The 14703-nt window shown below is 38.6% G+C and overlaps 1 protein-coding gene across 9 annotated transcripts in view; it reads right to left on the bottom strand.

Moving 5' to 3' along the window:
* The window catches only part of lama2 (laminin, alpha 2), a 222887-nt gene that overhangs the window by 32043 nt on the left and 176141 nt on the right, over positions 1 to 14703 (bottom strand). For 6 of the 9 annotated variants that reach the window (XM_037750093.1, XM_037750096.1, XM_037750095.1 and 3 more), the window contains 10 exons: positions 13328 to 13430; positions 11883 to 11999; positions 10299 to 10481; positions 8872 to 8877; positions 7979 to 8133; positions 7022 to 7165; positions 3288 to 3421; positions 1405 to 1564; positions 1196 to 1320; positions 875 to 1037 (listed from right to left, as the gene is read on the bottom strand). In XM_037750093.1, coding sequence (XP_037606021.1) covers positions 875 to 1037; positions 1196 to 1320; positions 1405 to 1564; positions 3288 to 3421; positions 7022 to 7165; positions 7979 to 8133; positions 8872 to 8877; positions 10299 to 10481; positions 11883 to 11999; positions 13328 to 13430 — 1290 coding nt within the window. The remainder of the gene's footprint in view (positions 1 to 874; positions 1038 to 1195; positions 1321 to 1404; positions 1565 to 3287; positions 3422 to 7021; positions 7166 to 7978; positions 8134 to 8871; positions 8878 to 10298; positions 10482 to 11882; positions 12000 to 13327; positions 13431 to 14703) is intronic. The other 3 variants (XM_037750094.1, XM_037750101.1, XM_037750102.1) reach the window with 1 other exon arrangement.

The raw sequence follows: 14703 nt of genomic DNA, 5'->3' as shown, positions 1-14703 counted from the left end.
GACTGATATGACAACAGATAAGCCTCTGGGGGCAAGGGGCTATACTTCTGGTGTTCTGGTGTAGCCAGCGGATATCCAGGCCAAGACTTCCTTTTCGGTGCGCTGCTCATTGTTTACAGTGTTATTAGAAACTTGAGACGCGAGACTGGAGTTGGAGATGGAGAGACGACGTGTACCGTACCGTTGTAACGTTAACTAGCTCTCTTCCTGTTGATTTCAACACGGATTTGTTGTTCACAATGTAGCATTATCAAAGAAATAATAGAGTGCGTTAACTCAGGTTTAGTAGTAATAGCGCCATGCTTTCGCTTTTTTTCTCTCTCTGCCATAGCTCCAGTCGTAAACAAACTGAAACATGATACAGCGTGAGTATGAGTCATTCTGAATGAGTAACTGTTGGAAAACATCGAAGAGGAATCAATAGTCACAGAGGCATGATATGCCACGGAATCGGACAACTGGGAACCTATCCTCGATTCCCATCGCTTACGTTTCTCTGTCCGCCAAAGTGGCGGATGTCCTGACGATCAACAATTTACCCGTATTTGATGGGTGCTAATTTCAGACCCTGCCGGTGGGTTCCAAGATTGCATTTTGGCCAATGCGTCCCGCCTCTTTTGCACTCCACGCGGACGGTTTACCTGCATTCAACCAAAGCCTGCTCCAACGTTACTGCCCGTTTCTGCATATGAATGCAGAATCTGTTTATAGACATTTTATTATCATTGATTCTACGTCAGTCTGAGTAAGGATGGTACCTGTAAAATATTTTATTATGCAAGCAAAGCAAAGTTTGTCCTGGCTATGAATCCTGATATCTACATGAGTTATAATCACTTGGGTTTCATTCCCTCTCACTTTGTTGCATACATACCATATCTTCAGTAGCCAGATACATGAGCAGGGACTCGGAGGAAAATGTGCGGAACTTAAAGGTCACGGTGGAAATGTTGGGGTTCCACCTGGTGGGTCGTCCCACTGCGGAGTAGCCCTCACCATCCAGCTGAACTATCCCCTCGCCGTCTGAACGCTGGGGGCTAAAAAAAATAACAGATAAGAAATAGTCCAATTTTACTATCGCTTTGTTTCCCATCCAACTGTCAAAAAGAAATTGCAAAGATGATGAAGTGGTCTCTTGAATATTAAAAGATATATAAAAAATATATGAAAACCGTGTGAGTAAGTGTTTGTATACCTGACAACACATCCTTTACAGTCTCCCTGTCTCTCTCTGTAGTTCCACAGTCCAATAGGTTTACCGTCCAGGAAGGTCTCCCCCATGCAGCCTGTGAACGTTGTTGTTCTTACTGCATCGGCTTTCTATAAGATAGAAGGAGGAAAATAATGAGAAAAAAGACAGAGAGCTTTCCTGATTTTGTTACACACAGACAAACAGTCAGATACCTTGACAGTGCCGAGTATTCCTCCTACATACAGGTAGGCGTTCTGGTCCACGTCCAAGATGGTGTAGGCCGTGGGCGAGTTGGCACTGGCCGGGGTCGGCATCATACCAGCCATAGAGCCTTCCAGAGGATACACTGATATGGTGCCATTCAACCCATTACTGGAGACAGAGAGAAGGAGAAACAGAGAGTGGGTTTGATGTTATTTTGTTCCCTGGAAGACATTCACGATGACTGAAGATGTTGGAGCCACTTGGAATCAGTTTTTATGGACTCTTGGTGCTAAAGATGAATGATAGAAACACGTAGAGGAACCAGTTTGTAGCAGTAGAACCTCTGAGCTGTAAAGTGAAATTAATCTCCCACCTTGGGAGTTTGTTTTCAAAGCAGGAGCAGCGTTTCTGTGTCGAGTAGGGGGACATTTCTAAGACTTATAGTCTGTGTGATCCCGTTGGAAAACACATTTGGGAAATCTCTCGGATGGTAATGCATGGCGCAGGTGGGACGTCTGCTTGGTGTCGGATGGGTCTTGTGTTGGATGTTGTGTGTGTAGAGCGCCACTTTGGCTTTCACAGAGAAAAATTAGATCTACTAGATTACACTGTATCTATGTAATGATGTGCTACACATCTGTCAAGGCTGCAAACTCCTGATTTCCCAAGTGAAACAACATGCAGCATGAATGATGTGATGTTGTGTGGTTGTTGGGTTACGTTTGCTGACACCATCGGTTGCTGTTGGTTAGATCAGTGAAGGTTAGGTGAATATATCAGTCCTTTTTTATGAAATATTTGATATTGAACATCAGTGACACAACATGATACACTAGCAAAGTAAAAAGTATGCAACATGTCCAATAGGGCTGCAAATAACGATTTTCATTGTCGATTATTTTCCAGATTTATCGATTAGTTGTTGCTCTATAAAATGTCTAAAAATGTCAGAAAAATGTCGATCAGCGTTTCCCAAAGCCCAAGATGACGTCCTCAAATCTCTTGTTTTGTCCACAACTCAAAAATATTCAGTTTACTGTCATAGAGGAGTAAAAAAACAAGAAAATATTCACATTTAAGAAGCTGGAATCAGAACATTTTGCTTTTATTTTCTTAAAAAATGATCATATATTGATTATCAAAATAGTCGGTGATTAATTTAATAGTTGACAACTAATCGATTTATTGTTGCAGCTCTAATGTCCAATCAACTTCCTTTTTTTCCCCATTTATAAAATGTATATTAATTCTTCATGTTAACAATATTGTACTGTATCTCAAGGTTTCTTTTTGCATCTCAGGTATGAAATACATGTACATTCAACTAATAGAGAGCCAAAAGAAAATTAGGAAGAAAATACAAAAGAGCTGTTTCAAAAGCTCAAAATAATAAAGAAAAAGCAATAATATCAATAAATGTTTCAAGTTTGGAGAGTTTGCAATGCAAAAGTCTTTTTAAAAATCTAATTTGAATCACTGAGTTTTGTTTTGGACTTAAACAGAAATAAATAATATAAATACTGTGTCTCTGCATCTTACTAATAGGTTGCTCGTGTTTATCATAAAGTGGGACCTTGAAATACATTATGTGATATACATTTGCATGTAAGTGCATGTATCCGCTCTACAATGGATCTCCTTTCTAACATTGTGAGTATGTGGGTGCATGTCATGCATATGTATGTATGTCTGAATATAATGTGAGTGCATGAGCAGTGTATCATCATTATGCTCCTCAACATTTCCAAGGTGAAACGTAAGATGAGACTGTTCTTTGTGCTGTAGCCAACATCAGCGTTGGCTTTAAAAGCCAGTTTGTACGAGCAACACTGTATATGTCAGAGAAACAAAGCATGTACTGTATGTGTGTGTGTGTGTGCGAACTTCTTACCGAGACGCCTCTATTCTGTGCCAGTTCCCATCATGAATGGTGTGATGAGGATATTCGACCCTCCCCACACCTGAACCCACGTCCCAGAGGAAATTCACCTTCCCCTTACGCATCTCTAAGGCAAGGAAATCAACCTGAGACACAAAGAAGACATATGCTGAATGTACTGCACATAATCTGTTTTTTGAAATATGGCATTGTGCACTTTATTGCTCGTGATAAGTCATCATGTCAACAAGGGAATGAAGAGAGAAAGGAAGGAGAGAGGAGGAGAGAGAGAGAAATAAAGATGCAAGAAGAAATACAGGCTGTGTTATCTAGGTTCGGTGTAATGTATGCTCCAATTTTAAACCACATTATTTTAGTTAAACATGTAATTGGCCATCACAAGGTATATACAGACATACTGTATATCTGTTATGTCTGGGGTGGGTTTTCTGCACATGTATTAAATAGGTACTCCAGGTAATAGTGTTGCATTGCCTTAAAGTTCTCACTTTAAGAGACAGATTAAATGTCCTGACTTTAAGTCCCAAACACTGCATCATACATGTGTAAAATCAGGGAAGTTATAAGCAGGTGAAAGTAGTTTTGTTAGCAGTGGATTTTCCCACAACCCACACGTTTAATTTAGTTGCCTCCAAGCCCTTCAGTCTCACACAAATCTGATTAGAATAAGTTACCTTTAAAAGTCCGTTCTCTGTCATCATTTCACTTACTTAAAGAAAACCTATTATGCTCATTTTCAGGTGCATACTTGTATTTTGGGTTTCTACTAAAACATGTTTACATGCTTTAATGTTTAAATGTTCGTAGTTATAAAACACAATGTTTTTCCCTGAACTTAAACTAAGTGTTTTTTTTGTGTAAACCTAAAGAAGTTGTAGTTTTGTTGCCTAAACCTAAAGAAGCCTTTTTGTTTGTGTTCAAAAAGTGACATTTCATTCAGTTTTACGTGTTAGAACGTGTTGCTTTTAAGTTTCACTTTCACTTTTACAACGTAGTAGGCGTAGTCATTGTTGTGTTATATAACATTGTGTCTTGTATTGTTCTGTTTTCCATTTGTTTTGTGAGCATTTGTTTGGGAACAAGATGAAACATCTCAAAGGGTTTATCCTGATTTAATACATTTCTAATAATAATGAACACGCATTGTGAATGACTGCACTGTAATCAGACAGCAGATAAAACAGGTCGAGTTTAGGTTTTAAGCCAGGCAAGATCTGCATACTGATCATCAGACCTCCCTAGAGGTCATCAGATACACCTCTGGCCAGCAGGCGTGAATACAGTGTTTATCCAGCTAATCAAAGAATGAACTGGGGAACATTTAAGTCAAATAATACAATAAAAAGTTGTGTTTTTGTTGTTGAAAATTGTAATGAAACACTTTGCTTTTGCTCCAGAGATGAGAGAACACAGGAGTTATGCAACACTGTTGGCGCTGATGCGAAAAGATGATGATTAATAAGTATCCCAAATCTCAATTTATGGCTTACTACAGAGAGCCCTATAGAGTATTTATCATGTAGGGAATAGAGAATGAGTGAACGGTGGAGCGACTTCGCACCCAGCTCCGGTCTATTCTGAGGGTACAAAGGCTCAAGTTTTCTCCATCTGTCTCTATAAGTGGATTTTCACAGGATCCTGCTGTATTTTGATTAATGATCGTATTACTTATGTATGAGCCAAAAAAATTAATAAGAGAATTTTGAGCATATGCTCTCATCTGGATGCTGTCTCTGAAGTACACACACACACACTCTCACACACACACACACACACACACACAGCATTATTATTCATATAGTATTATGCACAATTAGAGATTATTAGGGAGTCACATTTGAAGACACAAATGACACACACAAACACACACCTAACTACACACACTTATCTTTCTAGTCTCTCCAGGGTAATGGCGATTATTCATTAGCACAGATCACAGGGCAGCGTCGTTATTATTCAGCTAGCATCGCACGCTATTAGTGAAATGGTAGAGGTGCGCGCACACACACACACACACACACACACACAAACACGGAGCATTACTATTCATACTGAATTCTTCACTATTAGAGAATATTAGTGAGACACACACACTAACACACACACACACACACACACACACACACACACGTGCATGCGCGTTCAAGACATCCCAGTCAGATGAAGCAAAGCAGTGATTTCTCAGGGGAAATCAGGCTAAAGCAGATAGCAACATAAACTTGTTGTTAATTGCTGTTGCTCCTTAACACACACACACACACACACACACACATATGCATGAACACACACTCACACACCTATACTTAATAGCACACACATATGCACACTTAGGGATTATCAGTGGTACCTTAAAACAGCAGCGTGCTATGCTTATAGGGGTGTTAGTGAGTGTGTGTCAAGAAGTATTAATTATTCTCCTATTAAACAAATCACTCTGGGAGTGTATGCGTGCGTGTGTGTGTGTGTGTGTGTGTGTGTGTGTGTGTGTGTGGCTGAGCGAAAGGAACAAGTGTGTGCTTCTTTCTGTGCGTATATACTGTACGTCTGTGGGTGTGTCTGTGTGTATTCATACATACACTTTTGGAGCACAGGCATTTTCAAGTATGATAAATGCTACACAATATACAGCCCCTCAACACTGTATTAAATATGATTAATGCTTTAATATGAAACATTTAAAAAATGTGAACGTGTCAACTGTATTTTCTGTTTTGTTAGTAATAATACCAGAGCCATATAAGGACAAAGTTTGACCATTGTTTTCTTCCTCAGAGCCATAAAGACGGATTAGTTACCCAAACAGACTTAATGAGTGTTAATATACAGTAATACATTGTTCTGGTGCAAATACAATCCTGATTGATACCTTCAGGCCTCTACTGTACATACATGATACATCACGGTTAAGAAAACTGTTTTTGGTAATGGGGTTGTCTATATTTGTGAGGACCGACTCGTGACAGTCCCCTGCCTTGTGACAACATTTTTATGGAGTCAGATCAGTCTCAATATTAATGAATGCACATAGAAGGATTCACAAATGTATTTTGTGATTTATATATAAATGATTCTCTCCACAAAATATAAATATAAAAAATATATAACATATAAAAAAAAAAAAGTTTCACAAATATATTTCTGATGCATACACAAATATTTCTTGTTTAAAATAAATGTAATAAAAATATAGGTATTTAAAAGTATTTTCAATTTTCATCAAAAAAATATTTGGGTGTTGTTACATTCATAAACAAACTGTTGAACCTGTGTCATGTGTGAACTTCACTGCATTTGTGTGTGTTTTTTTTTTAGACTTCCCTGACGTCGCTCGCTGTAGCCAATCAGATGTCTCCCTCTTTTTCAGCCAATCACATGAGCGTGTCTCCATAAGGGTATGATTTACGTCATGCACAAGATGAACACGGAAACTATATGTATATATGTGGATTTTTTTTACAACAACAACAATTTTCTGGGTGCATTGAAAAATATTTTTGTGGAGAGTCATTTACATATAAATCACAAAATACATTTGTGAATCCTTCTGTGTGCATTCATTAATAATGAGACTGATCTGACTCAGTACAGTTTCGATATTCAGGCCCGACTGCTCTGGTTCATCAGTGAGAATGAGCATACACTACAATCGAAAGGACATGGTGTGTCTACTACTGTAGTGTTTTTGTGCTAATTTGTGCTATACACCAAGTAAACCATATACTTACATATTTGGCTGACCCCAGGTAGAAGAGCAGGTTATCAGGTGTGGTGGTTTTAACGTTGAGGATGATGGTGTTGTACCTCCCTTTCCGGATATCAGGGCGGTAACTACGGAGACAGTCGCCACCTGATGACACCGAGACTTTGATCTGGAATAAGGAAGAAAAAGAAGAGAAATGAAGAAAACATCCATATAAAGAATTTTGCATCAAAGCGTTCGTCTTGTATTCTAGTTTTTGTTTTTGTTTTTATAAGTAGTGAAACAAAACTAATGCAAAACTGGGTTAAAGTTACTCTGGTTTCTGCTGATGACTTGTCTGCGGTGTCTTTCAAAGTTTGACGTAAACCTTTCAAATCATGGCAATGTTACCAAAACTGCAGCATAAATAATACAAAAAAATAAATGTAGCACAAGCTTTATTATACAATGCAATGTAATACAAAGTGAATTTACAGATATTTATAACCATTACTATGGAGGACGGAACCTGCCAAAATAATAAAGATATACACGCAATTAAATAATGAATAAATAGATTTAAAAATACATTTTAAATAAATGCAAAAAATAAATAAATAAAATAAAAGGGAAAATTAAATAGAAAAGTATATACATTTAGATAGGGGAATTAATACAAAGGTAAATAAAGAAGCAAATCAATACAGAAATATCAATTTCTGACACTTTTTATCAATTAATTAATGCCCACATATATTTTTTTATATTATTTTTGGTACATTTAATGACACATTTATTTATTTATATATTTATCGAGTCGTGTATTTATTTGTTCATTTTGGATTTTGGCAGGTTTTGTCCTCCATACATTACATTTGAAATCAAAGTAAATGATTGTAAAACTGTTGTTGAGGACATGATTGTGTCGTTATACTGTACACATAAACTCTCTTAAAGTATGATCAGGCTGACAGTTGGGCTTGTCAGTGTGTTGACAACTTACTGAGTTAGCTTGTTTCCTGGCCTGGTTGATCAGTTCCTTGATCTGTGAGATGTTACGCCTCAAATTGTCCTGCAGCTTTTTAATTGGCTGCAGCTTCTCCAGCAGCCTGTCAGCTTCATCCTCTAAATCCTTTACTTTAGCTCCGGCAGCGTGGACTGTGGAGAGAGAGAAAGTACAGTAGTGATACAGAACAGTACTGTAGTCGTTATCATTAAGACTTTACAGTGTACTACAGCTGAGATAGCGTGGAGCGCCAGCATGGAAAGAGCAAGGAAAGGATGACAAATGATGGCAGCTGAGGAAATCACAGATATTACTCAAAGGAGGAGAAATATGGAGGAAGAGCGAGAAAGATGGAGAAGCCAGTGAGAGCCGAACAATTAGTGTAGCTCAGCATTCAAAGAGGACATTTTTTACACGATTTACTATTATATCATGTAAAGGCTTGAAACTGAAATTAAGAAAAAGAGATAGAAATAATAAAGAGAGTTCCATGCTTTGCAGTGTGCAGAGCTGTCATGCTCGAGCAGAGCCGAACTGAACGGAGGCATTATTAGAAGCAACTACTGTTTACTGTATAGCTATTAAAGATGGTCATAAAACTAATGGGTGGTGCTCCAATACTGTTGTTGAAATCAGATCATTGTGACATTGATTTGGCCCAAAACACAAACACATTAACACAATGCTGTTGATGATGCAGCGTTTTAGTGGTGATTGAAAATGTTCCGACAAATTATTTCAAAGGGAAAGCCAACAAATCGGATATAGGAATTTGTGCTGGCAGGGAGGTAACATTACTCTCATCATTATTTGGTAATTACAACATGGTATTGGTGCACCACTTGTGATAATAATAAGAGCTTATACTAAAGTAATTGAAATATACATACTGATGGCTGTGGGGATTGAAAAAAAAAAAGAGAGACAGAGAGAACAAATATCAGGTTTCGGTTGAATTCACCAGTTTATGTGGCTCTGAGACAATAACTTCATATCTCCTAAAAGTCAACAGTTAAGATAAAGTAGAGTTTAGAGTTTAGAAAATCTTTCAACTGGCACTGAGTTTCAAGATTTTGTTACTACTTTGTTTGTGAAACTAGAATGTCTAGGAGGTAAAACACCAAATGAAGGCCTTGTCCACATGTAACACAGGTATTTTTGTAAAAGTAGCTTTTTCTTGGCCTTTCGTCCGACCCAAACGGCGTTTTAGATCACTGAAAGATGAGCTTTTGTAAAACTCCGGCCAGGATGAAGATTTTCAGAAACTCTGTTTTCAGTGTTGACATGTAGACAAGGAAAACAGAGTTTTTGACATGTAACGTCAGATCGATCGCCATTATCTCCTTTGTGAGGCGTCACTAATGAGGCGACATGTCGTGCAACTGCAGCATAAATACATCCGTGAACAACAGACGTAGTCAAATAACCTTACTAACGGGATTTTTTACATGTTTACACATAAATCAGGGCGGCTGTGGCTCAGAGGGTAGAGCAGGTTGTCCACCAATCGGAAGGTCGGCGGTTCGATCCCCGGCTGCTCCGAGTCACATGTCGATGTGTCCTTGAGCAAGACACTTAACCCCAAATTGCTCCCGAAGGAATAGCCATCGCTGTGTGAATGAGAATTAAGATTAGATCTTAATGGGCAAAGTTGGCACCTTAGCAGCCTCTGCCATCAGTGTATGAATGTGTGTGTGAATGGGTGAATGCTGACATGTAGTGTAAAGCGCTTTGAGTGGTTGGAAGACTAGAAAAGCACTATATAAAAGCAAGTCCATTTACCATAAATATACAGTTACTCTTCCACTATATTGAGTAACAGAGGCGTCAGAATGAGTAACGGAGGTCACTGCTACTACGTGTGTGTGTGGCCCAACCTTCCCATTGGCCTTGACAGCGCTTCATTTGCGTTTTTGCATTTACATCTGGACGGAGATATTATTTAAACCGTGCTTGTGTGTACAGGATTTTTTTTTTTAGACCGAAACAGGAAGAACGCATTTTATAAAAATATCTGTGTACATGTGGACTAGGGCTAAGTAAGTAAAGTATAAACAGGAAATAAACCAGTGTTGTCACACAAAAGCAGTTCAATAGCAAAACATTTTTCAGAGTAATAGTTCTTAGTTCTTTAGACTTTTCCCTAATGGTAAATATCTAATTAGCAAATCAAATAGGAAGTCTTAATCAATGCTAAATGAGCCCCCGAAAAGTTGACTGTAATATCCAGAATACCAGATTCCCCTGCTGTTTTTAGTTATTCCTACTGTTACTAGACTATGTTACTATGTGACTAGCCAATAGTGAAGAACTTTACTGTTTTTCTCCGGGTCCTGGATCATCTGATTGGCTGTGTTGACCGTGTCCTCCAGATCGCTGTAGTTCCTCTGTAGGACATGGAGTCGCAGGTTCAGATCCCCGAGGCGCTCCAGGACGTCGATGGCCGTGGCGTTAGCGTCTGCTGCTACGACCTTTGTGGCTGCCAGCTTAGCCGCTGTGTCTGTCAAAGAATGTAAAAAAAACAGAAACACAAAAGCTTTACAAATTATACACATTTATCAGTGGCATAGCATTAATAAGTTTGGAGCAATAGATGGGTTTTTGTGATGTTTTTAATGATATATATTGTACAGTCAAAATGATGAATATGATGGAGCTTAATTTTTTATTTTTATTTCAACAGGTGCTGAATCCAGTGAGAGGATCTTCTGATTGACTCTCTTTTTTGATCCAGCACCTGTTGAAGTTGTTTGGATGTGCGTACCCTACATCCTCTTTATTAGGGATGTCACGGTACCAGAAATCTAGTAGTGGATGCCAGTACAAGTGAATTCACACGATTCTCGATACCAATTTGATAACACGGTAAAAAAACAAAAAAAACAATAATCCCATGTAATTCAACACACACTCCTTTATTAAACATTTGAACATTACAAAAAACAGAGGCATGTAGCCTTTAAGTAATAAAATAAAAAGAAACGTCTATTAACATTGCAAAACAGAACAGTGGCACACAAATCTATTATTACTCCTTGGAAATCCGCCTCGAACGCAAAGCACTTCCATACCCGACTCTTGCTATTTGGTTTCTCAACGAGTTGAGGCGGAGGTAGTGCTGCAGCAGATGTCATCTTTCACGTCTCGTGTTGTTGTTTTTTTCCGTGCTGTTACGGCGTTCTTCTTCTTCCTTCATTTCACGGCAGATGAGAACACTTGTTGCGTATACTGCCCCCATTAGATCCGGAAGAATCGCATCTCCAGTACCGAAGAAAACGAGTACCGTGACATTATTAGAATTTTGGTACCGAGTTCGTACCGAAATATCGGTTCTAGTGACGTCCCTACTCTTTATCCTGTAGATTTCCAGCGATGAAAACCAATCTTTGTTTGATGCAGATCAGCGTGTTAGAGGATCAAAGTGTTTATGATTGAAACTGTAAACCCATCACATCAGTGGACAAACATTACTGAACATCAGCCCTAACCAAACATGTGATATTGTGAGCAGGTCGGGTGAAAATCAGACTGAAAACATTCATTCTCCAGCACAATCTGACCGTGACATGTAACGCTATTGTGTTTACTCACTCACAGGGATTTGAATTGGAATTAAATAAGCAGTGTTAACCTCTGGGTCATGCCATTTTACACGTTGTAGTAGCTGCATTTAACACTTTTCTGTGTGTTGATCCAAACGCAGCCATGTGCATCACTGTGGTTCAACGGCCTCGCTATCACTGCAGTGCATTTCTGTGTGTCTGAGAGTACTGACATGTGTCAAGTCGAGTTTACCAGAGCAACTGACCTCTATCGGCGCAGTGATATTGATCCGCTCTCTCTTTATCTCACTCCCACGCGCGCTCACTCTCATCCACACTGTGTATTTGTGCAGACATACCATTGGGGATAGCGTTGAGCGTTGCCATGGTTCCGTTGACAGCTTTCAGCAGGTCTTTGGTTTTGTCTCTCGCTGCTTTAACTCTGCCCTTCAGCCCGGCCACACCATCGGCATTCTCTACACACACAAACAAAAACAATGATGATGATGATGATGGTTTGATTCGAAGCCAAGGCTGCCTATTAATAAAAACACATCCCTCACCTCCCTAATGGGAAGAGTGACTGACAGTAAGTCATAGAGATGCACACAAAGAGTGACATTGATAGCACTTAAATCTATCTCAATTTATAGACTACAGCTCCTTAAACAACAATTAGTAGCCTACCTATCCCCTTTTACTGCTTATACCAGGGATGCAAACACATGTATAGTGAAAAAAGAGAGCGCTACCTGAAGTGACAGCGTAATATCATATACCCTTGAGACAAAGGCCTGTGTTATATGCTCAAATAAACTGGAAATTCCACAAGTATCTGGAGTAAACAGGAAAAAGAATGAACAAATTTGGCCGTAAAAGTCAAAATTTGGTTCCTCTGGCACATACCAAGGCCACTATTCCACCATATACACTGATCTTACTTATTGCATATTTGAATGAGCTTGCCTGCCTGATTGTAAACTGTAGTGAATTATTATAAAGGAGAATTAGGCTTATTGTTCATTTTAGCCCACACACTTTGTAAATAGTTATTAATACTTAAAACTACGCCTATTTCTGACTGGAATCAGGAATCAGGATTTTTGTAATGAATAATCATTAGACCTTAGCTATTATATTTATTTATTTATTGGGTTTATGCCATCATGCCACAATGATGGTTAATGTATTGTTTTACTAGAGACATAAATGCAATGGAAATAAACAAGGTTATTTTAAGAGGGAATATGTTTTGTGTTATCTATCCTATGAATTGGTTTTAAATTATTTATAAAATAAACATTTGCCAAAAATAACTCTAAATTAAACAAAACGTGAATGAATTGACTAAATCAACTCAACTTCTGAAAGTGCAATGTAAAGATAGTTCATACATCCGTTCACTCATTAAGCCTATAAACGTTGGGGACACCACCTCTCAGCTGAGCGCGCTCACACACATTCAGCGGACAGGTTCGGGGTGAGCTTACTAGAAAATATCGCGGGTTCAGTTGGGCGGGTCAAAAAGTGACAAAGCAGGATTCCGAGTAGGCGTAAGTCATTAATAACTTACAGAAGCATTGCGTGCAATAGTCCATCTTCTCCTCCCTTCTCTCTGTCTCTCTCAAACACACACACCATGTCATTTTTAACACAAAAAAACCCTCTTCGGATCTGGACGATTCAAACAAGTCACCCAAACTGACGTGAAAAAGCGGCATTTGCCGAAAAGCGAGTTGTTTGCAACCCTGTTATACTGTCCGTCACATACAATATATTGAATACACACACACTCATTGGTTACCTTTCACATCATTTTGAAGTTGTTTAGCTTGGTTTAGCAGTCTGTGGCTCTTCTGAAGGGCACCTTGAGCTGCTTCCTTTACTGGGACCTCTGGATCTAAAGCCTACACACACACACACACACACACAAACACACACGCACACAAACACACACACACACACACACGGAGAGAGCAACAGTACAAAATCTGTAACTTAACATATCTTCACTAAAAAATGCTTCCAGAATAATGTAGATCCCACACATGCATTAAAAAATATGTTTTGTCACACATAAAAAGGTGCAGTAATCTGCATACTACCTTTCTGTTAGATCAAAGCAACACTACTTTGCATTGCTAAATGATATTCTAAGAAATGCTTTCAGCGGACTTAACTTCTCCTCACATTCATTTTCCACCTTCAACCCCCTCTTTCTTTGTTTCTTTGCCTCTTTTTTAAGCCCTTTCTATTTCTGCCATTTACCTCTTTCTTGCCAAAGGGAATAACAGAACAAAAAAAGAAAAAAGACAGAGGTGAAAAATGCAAACGAGCAGGATGAGTTGAAAAGAAAAGGGTGAAATGTTGGCACACAGGACCAAAAAAACTAAAAAAAGAAAAGAGAAGGGAAATAAACTATTATAGAATAAAAGGGGGGGGGAAAGAAAATCAAAGACGAGGAAGACGAAAGCAAACAAATGGAGAATGAATAAAAAAAACTGTTTGAAACAAGAACAAGAGCAGGGGAAAAGAAGGGAAGCAGAAAAAAATGAATAAATTAAGAAATAAAAGAAGGACAGAGGAAGGAAACGGGAGATTTCAGGTGTGTGTGGTCATGATAATGAAAGAAGGAGAGGAGGGGAAAAAAGGAGGAAGAAGAGGGACAGAGAAGCGCTTTGATCTCTCAGCCATGACTAATGGAGCCCGAGCTTACATTACTGTTACTGCATGCAAGACACACACAAACACACACACACACACACACACACACACCACCAGCTCTTGTGCTGAGAGTACACTTTCATGGTCTGGATAGCTAGAACGCCTGTACGTGGTATTTACAGTATACAGTGCCTGAATAAGAGGTGGATTACATTTAGCATATATACACATCGACAGTACAGTACAGTTGGTCGTGAATATTTGCTGTTTACAACCGTACAATAAAGAAAGTATTGGAAACCATGAAGAGGGAAAACATTACATAATATAAATAATGGGATACTTCATTAACCTAAACTAACGCCTAAACTAACTACCCAAAATGAATCAGGACTAGCTCCTCAACCATAAGGCTTAAAAGCATATATATGGTCTCTTTTGAAAGGTAAGAAGCTAAGAAATATGAATAAATTGTAAGTAAACTAAACTATTTTAACTTGAAGGTTACAATGAAGA

Source organism: Sebastes umbrosus, chromosome 18, assembly GCF_015220745.1.
Source record: "Sebastes umbrosus isolate fSebUmb1 chromosome 18, fSebUmb1.pri, whole genome shotgun sequence".
In the NCBI taxonomy this organism is placed as follows: Eukaryota; Metazoa; Chordata; class Actinopteri; order Perciformes; family Sebastidae; genus Sebastes; species Sebastes umbrosus.
This window is presented reverse-complemented; position numbering and strand designations above follow the sequence as displayed.